This window comes from Chenopodium quinoa, unplaced genomic scaffold, assembly GCF_001683475.1.
Source record: "Chenopodium quinoa cultivar QQ74 unplaced genomic scaffold, ASM168347v1, whole genome shotgun sequence".
Lineage (NCBI taxonomy): Eukaryota > Viridiplantae > Streptophyta > Magnoliopsida > Caryophyllales > Amaranthaceae > Chenopodium > Chenopodium quinoa.
In genome coordinates this window covers 2,336,812-2,346,245 of record NW_018742577.1, presented here as the reverse complement: position 1 = coordinate 2,346,245, position 9,434 = coordinate 2,336,812, and the positions used below count along the sequence as shown (strand labels likewise).

Here is a 9,434-nt window from a genome sequence, read left to right as displayed (position 1 = left end):
TTAAAGCCAACAACACCGCAACGGTTCCTGTGTACCAAAAATGTCTTCCATGGTTTCTTCACTCCCCAAAACATGATACTTACCAGTCTCTAGCGAGTAGAAAAGTATACTATTCCCTTTGAGCCTTGAAAGATAGATCCTATTCTGCATTCCAGCCTCTGTAATTTCTACTGAAAATGATGATGCATAACTTAAGAAAAAGCTATGGTTTCCAAGGCTTTTAACTTCAGAACAATTTTCCTCGAGAAGATTGAACTTGAACACTTCAATCCTATCTCCTACAAAACCATGAATAAACACAAAATACAGCTCTCCATCACTCTTAACCAAATAGGCCCTACTATAGTCACTGTGCCATATATACGGCCTTTTGTAAACCCTCCAACTCCCTTTACCATCTACTAATGTAAATGCTCCAAGATTTCCAATCTTGTCAAGAACATAGAATGTTCCTGCTAAATAAATTGGGCTGTTTGTTCCGAAGAAAAATCTAAGTCCATCATCATTATCATTAATGGGGAACTCAAAACTATCCCATAATTCATCCCCATATTTAATATGATAGATCACTATTGCATTATGGTAATAAGCAATTGCAACCGTGACACAATCAGTAGAAGTAGGGTATGTTGAGAACCCGATGCATGAAAAGTTACTAATACCAACAGTAGGAAAATCCCAACTCACTCTTGAGAAGGGATTGAAGTACTTTAACATTCTTTTAGAACCAACAGATATAAGTAACCACCCATCCTTGAAGAAATCGATAGAAATAGGGTCAGAAGAAAGTTGGAAAATGCTGGAACATGAATAATTAAGTGATGGGTCTATTATTTCACAAGATCTGCCATCATTCTTCAAGGCAACAAACAACGGAAGCATTTTACTAGTTCTATGTTGGGGTTAAGGAATTGCAAGTTGAAATGTCTAACAGCTAGCTCGAAAATTCCAGAGATCAAACAAATGCATATACTTCGAAATCAGCTTTCTAAGATCATGTGGAAGCTCAGAGAACCGTGACCTTTGTCCTTGTCTTCCCATCTCTTGTCCGTGGCACTCTTTGTTCTTTGTACTATAATTAATTATTTGATGGTCAAAACCTTCATCTATATTTTCCTTAGTCTGAGTCAATTCTTGACCTTTCATGTCTGGAACACCTAATAAACTATAAAAACACAATATAGGTTTGTATATATTAAAAAAAATAATAAAAATAAATAAAAATAAAAAATAAACAGTTTAGAACTTTAGATCAATAAAAACTATATTTTGTTTAAACTTTGATTGGACTTTAATCAGAAATAGCTTTTAACTTGCAAAATAATATACAGTTCAGTAGTCAGGTGAAGAGAAAATGCAGGGGAAAGTAACAATAATGCAATTAAAATCCTAACCTATGATGTTGTGGCATCAAATTCAGCCAAATAGGAACTAGATGGCTTGAAGACTCTGGGCGGGACAAAAACAAACTCAAAGTATCCTCATTCAGGCTGTAACAATAATATGTTTCAGAAAGCCTTTGATCATTGAAGTAGATGCAATCCCCTCGGGCGCATCCACTACCACCACCACCACCACCAGATGATATTAAAGAATTACAATTGGTAGTGGTGTTACTTCCCCAGCACCAGGTTGGCCTAAGAAAAAGGCGCGGCCATCTAAAGAATTCACCTTCACCCATTTCTTTCCCACCAAATCCAACTCTGAAACCTTCACCATGCTCATACGATAGTCCCAACAGCATCTATAAAGACATATATAGTATACATGACCACAAGATTCAACCAAATACTACTCCAATCTAATATAATTGGCACCACTTTTTGGCTGATCTATCTGCAAGGACTTGATAGTGAATGAGTTAGTAGCACCATTGGCAACCTCAATACTAAACAAAATGGGTTCTTCATCTCTAATACCACTTTCGTCATCATATCCATGAGCCCATGCCTATACAATTTTGTTCAATGTAACTACTTTGTCTACTTGAAACCTCTTGCCATCATACTCGAGGCTATGGATGACCCAATCACTAGAAGTGAAACTACAACCACTCTTTGAGGTGGGTCAATAAGAAAAAACTTGATCACCGAAAAATAATAAAACCACACTAACATTGTTACCAATACAATCTTTTTCAAGATCTTCATCACCATTTGATGTAATCAATGTGCAAGCTGAAATTATATAGAAGTTTTTTTGCAACGGAGGGAGTGATAAAAGTTCCAATGTGAGCGGATTCCATAAAAAGTAATGGAAGAACTTGGATACTATTTCTTCTAATAAGATTAACCAGCCATGACAAGAACCACAAATAGCTCTACCACGTAGTTGAGGGATACTCTTGTTATAATAACTATTGTGATTACCCTCTTCAATAGTGCAGAATGTTTGAGTTTTATTTAACTCATCATCATCCTCGCACATACCCCGGTACGTGTACACAAGATAGGGTGATCTCTCCGCAGGTGGAAGACTCAATATATCATCCATCTTCGAATTTTCCATCGATCAAGATAATATACAAATGAAGCTCCTCAAATTATCGAACAAATATATATTCAGTAGAATGTTGGCCTTAGCAACAATTACTTCTCCTGCTCAAATCAAAATTGGACTCATTAGAATACCATAAACAATGTTTCTTTTCCCACTGTATCTATCATCAAACTCAACAAATTAATTACATATTCCTATCTATCTATATTACTCGTACTCTTCATTATTCTTTAAGTACGGCCGTGTTGGATACTCAACACTCGAAGACACTTTATTTTGAACCAAAATTATGCAAAGATTATACTGAGTATTAAATAGAACAATTGATTGGCTATCCGAGTCCAAGTAACATAGTTCATACGTATAATTTAAGTTTCGTGAAAATTATCATACAATTGATGCATATAAACAAGTGCCCAGAATTACGGTATAACTTTCACTAAATCACTAAAATTTGCAAAATCCATCAATGTATCCTGATCAATCATAGATTAGACGCCAATAAAGGTTTCACCTTTAATTATAAATTGTAAATGGTCATATACAAGCGAATTAACAACAAATTGTAATAGAATAGTTCAGAAATTAGCGTGAATTAATAACTGAGTACATGAGAATTTGATCGGCAGTAAAATTAGCAAGCATGACTACGGGGCCTTACTGATTCAAAATACGGCGGTGGAGTGCTTTCCGGCGGAGCAAAGGTATTCGGCGTCGCTACTGGATATTGTAATTTGGAATAGGTACTATTTTTTGTTAGACCTTGGAGAAGGGCGAGTCATGAGCGGTGTTAATTCGGGTGACTGAGTTGGTGAATGAGGTTGGGTAGGGTTGGATCTATAAGTTGGAGTTTTGTTCGGGCTAGTTTTTGTGACTTGTAAGTACTTGTCTATCTAGTGGTGACAATTCGGACTCTTAGGTTATTGAGTCAATTTTAAAGTCAATTCTGATTTTTGGTTATTGAATCATGTAATCTATAAACTTATTCTGAAATCGAATAATCAATGACACTTGCCATTAGAATTAAGTATAAAACTAGTCCTTAATGCTTGGCAAAAGTTTGGATTTAGTCCCTAACGTTTGACTTAGATGAATTTAGTCCCTCATCCACCACTTTGGGGGGTCATTTTGCTAACTGTACCAAACATTACGGACTTAAGCTAATGACTGTGTAGATTCTATTTAATACATTGAGTGTACATGTATCATCTCTCACTAAGTATACATGTATCATCTTTAGCCATAACAACTTTCGAATTTAGTACATTAAATAGATACTCAGAAATTCACCAAATTCACGCAGCCTCACTCTGAGCTTTCCTCTCTAAAGGTTAGGTTTTTTTTTTTTTTTTTGAATTTTTTTTTTTTACGGTTATTCCAAAAATAAAACTTTACAGTATCATAAAAACTTAAGTTTTTACGGTTATTGTGTTTTTATGGTTATTCAAAAAATAAAACTTTACAGTATCATCATTAAGATTACGGTTCTTCTTTTAAAACTTCAAATTGTCACAATAATTTTTGATCAAATACTGGAATAACAAGTTCATTGGTATGTTTATCTCTTTAATTTTTTCTTTCTATTTCTATACTGCTGAATTGTTAGAATTGTTTCGTGCTAAATTGGGGGTTTCAGAGTGTTAGAAATGGTAAAAATACAACTTTTATTGAATGCGGGTCTCATAAATGTAAAATACCACTGAATAAACGATTTTTGTTTATCTCGAAGATTAGGGGCCCCCTCCTTGCGATTTCTAACCCATTTATAGGTAAGGTTGTATTCAATAATCGATACAAAAAACTACATCCAATTGTGGTGATTATTGTAGCGATTATAATCGCTATAAATGTTGAACTCATTTTCTTAAAAAATGAAAAATCATATATATGATCTTTACAAGATTCAAACACACAATCTCAAGCTTTAATATTAAATGTTTTACCAATAAGCTATGACATATATTATGTATTCTTCGTCAAACAATATTTGTATATCTAGTGTAGAAAAGGTTTTTTGTATCGATTTTTGGGTTTTAGTGCCGATTGTAAACGACACGATTTTCCATAAATTTTATAAATAAATGTGCAAAAAAAAGGGTGGATATGTGTTATTATGTTTTTCGTATCGATTTCATATGGGATTACCATGGCGATTGTAAAATGATACAATTTCCTCCACGGTTTCACAAACATACATGCATATTGTAGCGAATGTACAATCACTACAAAATAATCGTTACGTAAAGACAATTTTCTTGTAGTGTAGTGCCTTAATCATGACTTCATGAATTTATTAGTCACTTTCTATACATATCCTTGTGCTGTGAGTCATAAATTCATGAATTTATGAGTCATATTTTATACAGAACCAGCACACACATATAACTTAGAATGTGCAATAGCCCCAGAATTTCAGAATAATGAACCGGATAGAAATGATTAATCGAAATCTCCATCAGCACACGACAAATAGCCAATCGACTTGCTTTGTATTCACGCATTTTCTGTATGATAGTTCCAATTTTATACACTGAAATGCGTAAATTATTTCCAATTTCAGAATGTGTATTTTCATGCATTTTCTGTTGATTTTTGGTGTATGTTTTGATAGGCTATGTATAATAGATGTACAGATTAGATGCAGTAAAAAACAGCCTTTATTCGGTGTGATTTGTAGGTTTTGATCTGATTTTTTTTTATTGTAGTTTATCAACTGTTTTCGTAGAATTTCGGAAGGAGAATCCAAAAAAAGCAGTAAGTTGTTTTTTATTTTTTAATCACCTCTTTAACATCAATCAATCCCAAGTTAGTTTGTAAATTTATTTCTTGTTGCTGTTTTCATCAAAGCTTCTACGAGATCTTACGGGGAATTCCCTGTTCCTCATTGTGAGGAATATGTTTTGTTCCTAATAGGGTATGTGTCAAGATCTGAGAATTCCACTCATTACACATAGACGGTCCTCACAAGTGAAAAACATCACATTATTTTCCAAAATGCCATTATGAGGAACAAAAGTGTTCCTCGTAATGAGGAACTAGGGCTCCCTCAGATCTTACTGGTGCTGCCCTAGGGAAATGGAGTACCATGTCTCATAAAGTGCGTAATCTATCTTTGTGTTTTCCATGTAGTTAATATCATGTCTCATTTTTTTCTCCTGCCTCTAATATTTTCTCCTCAATCTGTAATAATATTTCTCCTATTTCTTTATGTTTCAGGATCGACGTCCGTATCTTGAGAAAGCCAAGGAAGCGAGAGCTGAAAAACGAGAAAATTGAGGGAGGGGGAATTATATTGAGTATGTCTCTGAGTATTTCTCCTATTTCTTTTATCTGCTTGCTTTTGCTGTAAGAGTCATTTTGGTTGCTCTGTTATAGATAACAGGTTGAGAAGCACAATATAATTTATGGTGTTATGAACTTGTGCTGTCCTAGAGAAGTGATGGCACAGACACTTGTATTATGCATTGTTTCGGGTGAAAACAATGGGACCTTGCCGAAGGTCCGCTGAAACGGAGAAGGCTGGATTCGGTCCAAGTTATGTTGAGCCGAAGGTTTCCTGCACAGTAAACACACGTAAACTAGCCTCGGGGGTGTTGCCGAGGAAGGCCCCTCCGATGCTAAAGTCAGTACAATATGTAAGAAGAGGACACTATGCAAGAGAGTTTGTTGCTTGAGGCTTTAATGGAATATATCAGAATATATGAATGAACATATGAATGAACATATGAATGAATCTATGAATGAATCTATGAATCAATCCCTGAATGTATCAATATTGATGGCTTTTATACCTCATCATACATGGAGAGGTTGGGCCTTAGCCCAATTGGCTTGCTTTGTGGGCTGACCTTTGACTTTAGCACAATTGGAGAGTTGAACCTTGACCTTGGGCTTTTAATTGGATCATTTAATATCTAGGCCCAATTGGACTAAATTGGACCCAAACAACTTGCCCCCCAGACCCGATTTGGAAGGATGACGGGTCGGGTTTGATTTAATTCAGAAAAGGAGGGAAGTAAATGATTTAATTAATCCAAAAATTTGAATTTAAACCGTAATTAATGAGATAACAACGGTTAAGGCGGATGATTGTGGAAGTTGGACGGATAATGGGCAGTTTAATCACAAGATCATGTGTTTAACGGTTACTTAGTGGAGTATTTAAGAGAAATTAAAACGCAGACTCCTCGTATCCCATTCCTGGAGATATAAACAGAGGCGCGTCATCTCTCCTCACTTATTCACCAACACAAACCCAGAATTCTCGAGAGAGAAACCAAGAACCCGCATCAAAACTTCGCAAATTCCCCGAGCATTAAGCTTAGAAACTGAGACTTGCCACTACGAACTCGTAAATCGGCAACTTTCGCTTCAGATTAAGGTAAATTCCTTTGATTTCAGTTTATTTTTCTTCGAATTCGAACTCCTTCCCCTTTTCTTTCGACTTTTTTCTTCGAAACAATCAATGGCAAGAGGAGTTAGAGGTAGAGCCCGTGCTCCAAGAAGAGCAAGGCCGATTCCCGATCCTAGGAACAGGATTGGGACCTGGAATGGACAAAGGCCAGAGTCTGACCCTGCTGAAGGGATTAGGGCGACTCCCCTTTCCTCGGCTCCTCCTCAGAGAACGGAGGAGCCGAGCGCTTCTGGACGGGATGATGAAGTTCCCGCTGTCCTTTGGGATATCCTCCCCGGGTTTTCAGAATGGGAGAATGCCGAAGTTGCTTCGGCCATGATAAAGAACCGCCCCTACCCATGGTGGGTGGAGAATGCCGATCAATATCGATTTGCCGAGCAAATTGAGTTGCATTACGGCATTTTTGAAGCTGATGGGTATTGGTGCCGAATGCCCTCGGCATCCGATAGAATCCATCGTCCACCCCCGGGGTATGTGGGGGTGTACACAAGACAGCTTCAGTACGGGCTGAGGTTCCCTTTGGACGTATCCGTCCGAGACTTGCTGATCCATTACAACATCTCTCTATGTCAGTTAACTCCCACCAGCATCCGAAGGGTGATGACATACTTATGGGTCTGCAAGTTCTTCAAGTATGTGCCGAACCTGCACTGCTTCAAAAAGCTCCATCGGCTAGTGCCAAATATTCAAAGTGGGCACGGAAGCCATGGTTCTGGGTGGTACCGGATTGAGTCCCGGCCCCAATACCTAACCATGTGGCCAAACGACTCTTCAGACAAGGACTGGAGAGGTCAATGGATTTGGGTTAGGGCACCCACAGATCCGGGCCACCCTTGCGTCTTCAGCGCTCCCCGGTACCTCGCTGAGCCTGATCCCGAAATGGGAAGTCTAGGTCCCCCCGCAGATAACGGGGCGGATCCGAACCTTGATCAGCAACATATCTTCGGCAAGCTGCCGAACCGGGGGGGCAGTGGCCGAATGCAGCATATCCCGGAGACTTGGCTCCCCGATACGCATTACGTTTTCCAAGAGAACATGCTAGCAGCTGTTGGCCTCAGCCGAAAGTTTAAGGATGGTAAGCTTCTTCGGCTGGGGCCGAGGCTTTTTAACTATCTCTTTTTCTTCTCTCGCTTCGCTTTTTTATGCTGTGCCAACCTATCTGAACTAACCTTTCCCCTTTCCTTTTTCAGAGCGGGACGAGACCAACGTTGGCATTAACTACGCTCGTCTTGGTGTCAACCGAGAACGAGTTGTAACTGAACGGGCCCCGTCTATCACTGAGCCGAGGCATAGGGAAGTTCATCTAGACTCTTCCCACTTCCAAATTGAGGCTGTTGCTCTGTATCAGAGGCAGAAGCCTTGGTGGAAGAAGAGAGACCCCTGGTTTCAGCTGCTGGACGAAGAAGCTGAAGCTGCCCGTACAGCCGAAGAGGTTGCACGGGTTCTCGAAGCTTGCGAAGGAGGAGAAGGGTACTCCAGAGCTGCTGAAGCAGAAGCTGCAGCTAGAGCAGCTGAAGAAGACGAGGCTTTGCTGAAGACCTCGGTGAGCTTTCAGACTTAACTCTGTCTTTCTTTTTTCTTTTTTCTTTTTTTTTTTTTTTTTTTTTTTTTTTTTTACTCACATTCTTCCTCCCCCCTGTCTGTTACAGTCTGAAGAGAGTAACAGACATAGAGAAGGGAAAGCTCTTGTTCGTCCCGAAGACCAAATACAAGGAGAGTCTTCAGACTCAGATATGGACGAGCAGCCCCTTCAGAAAAGGCGCCGAAGGATGGCCATCATCGGCCCTCATGACTTTCAGCGGAGGCCGATGACCATCGGCGTTGCAATAAGGGAACCCGAGGAAGGCAATGGATCGCCGAGGGTTCCCCGGCCACCACCCCAATCACCTCAAAAGACCCCTCCGCCACCTCCTGAGATGGAGGTGGATCAGAGAACTCCCGAATCTAAGGGAGCGGTCCAAGAAGAAATTAAGGAGAGTGCTGTTGAGCACGAAAACAAGGATGCCGTGATGTCCAGTGCTGAGGGCTTCACGGCAGACATCGCAAGAGAGGTTGAGGCTTTCGTCCTCACCCCTGAAGAAGAGGAGGTCATAGTAATTGACTCCTCTGAGAAGGATGATGCTGAGCCATCCAAAGCTAATCAAGCTCCATCGTCATCCTTCCCTTCCTTCCAGACTCTGCAATCTGGAGAAATGGGTTTTTCGGCCCCCCGAATTCCAATCCCAGACCACATCTGGGACCTCATATGGGGTAAGAACAGAGAAGGAGCTGCAGCCTACTTCGGCGATTTTGCTGGCATGTCCGAAGTAGATAGGGCAAGGATCTGGTCGCTGAAGGCCACTGCTGGGATGGGCGAATCCAGCAGATCAGTTCCTGACCCAGCCAGGTCTAACCAACTGCTGATGATGCAGGTAATTTTCCTTGTCTTCATTTCCTCTGAAATTCAGCTCTATTTTTATTATTATAAATATATATTTTTTTTTTTATTTATTATTTTTTTTTTTTGTCTTCCTGTTTTCAG

General features: G+C 39.4%; 1 protein-coding gene across 1 annotated transcript; it reads right to left on the bottom strand.

Annotated features, from left to right (window-relative positions):
- LOC110720712 (F-box protein At4g00893-like) lies at positions 1-882 on the bottom strand. Its single transcript, XM_021899761.1, has one exon. It carries the CDS (start codon positions 880-882, stop codon positions 1-3), a length of 882 nt encoding a protein of 293 aa, XP_021755453.1.
- Positions 883-9,434: the final 8,552 nt, after the last annotated feature.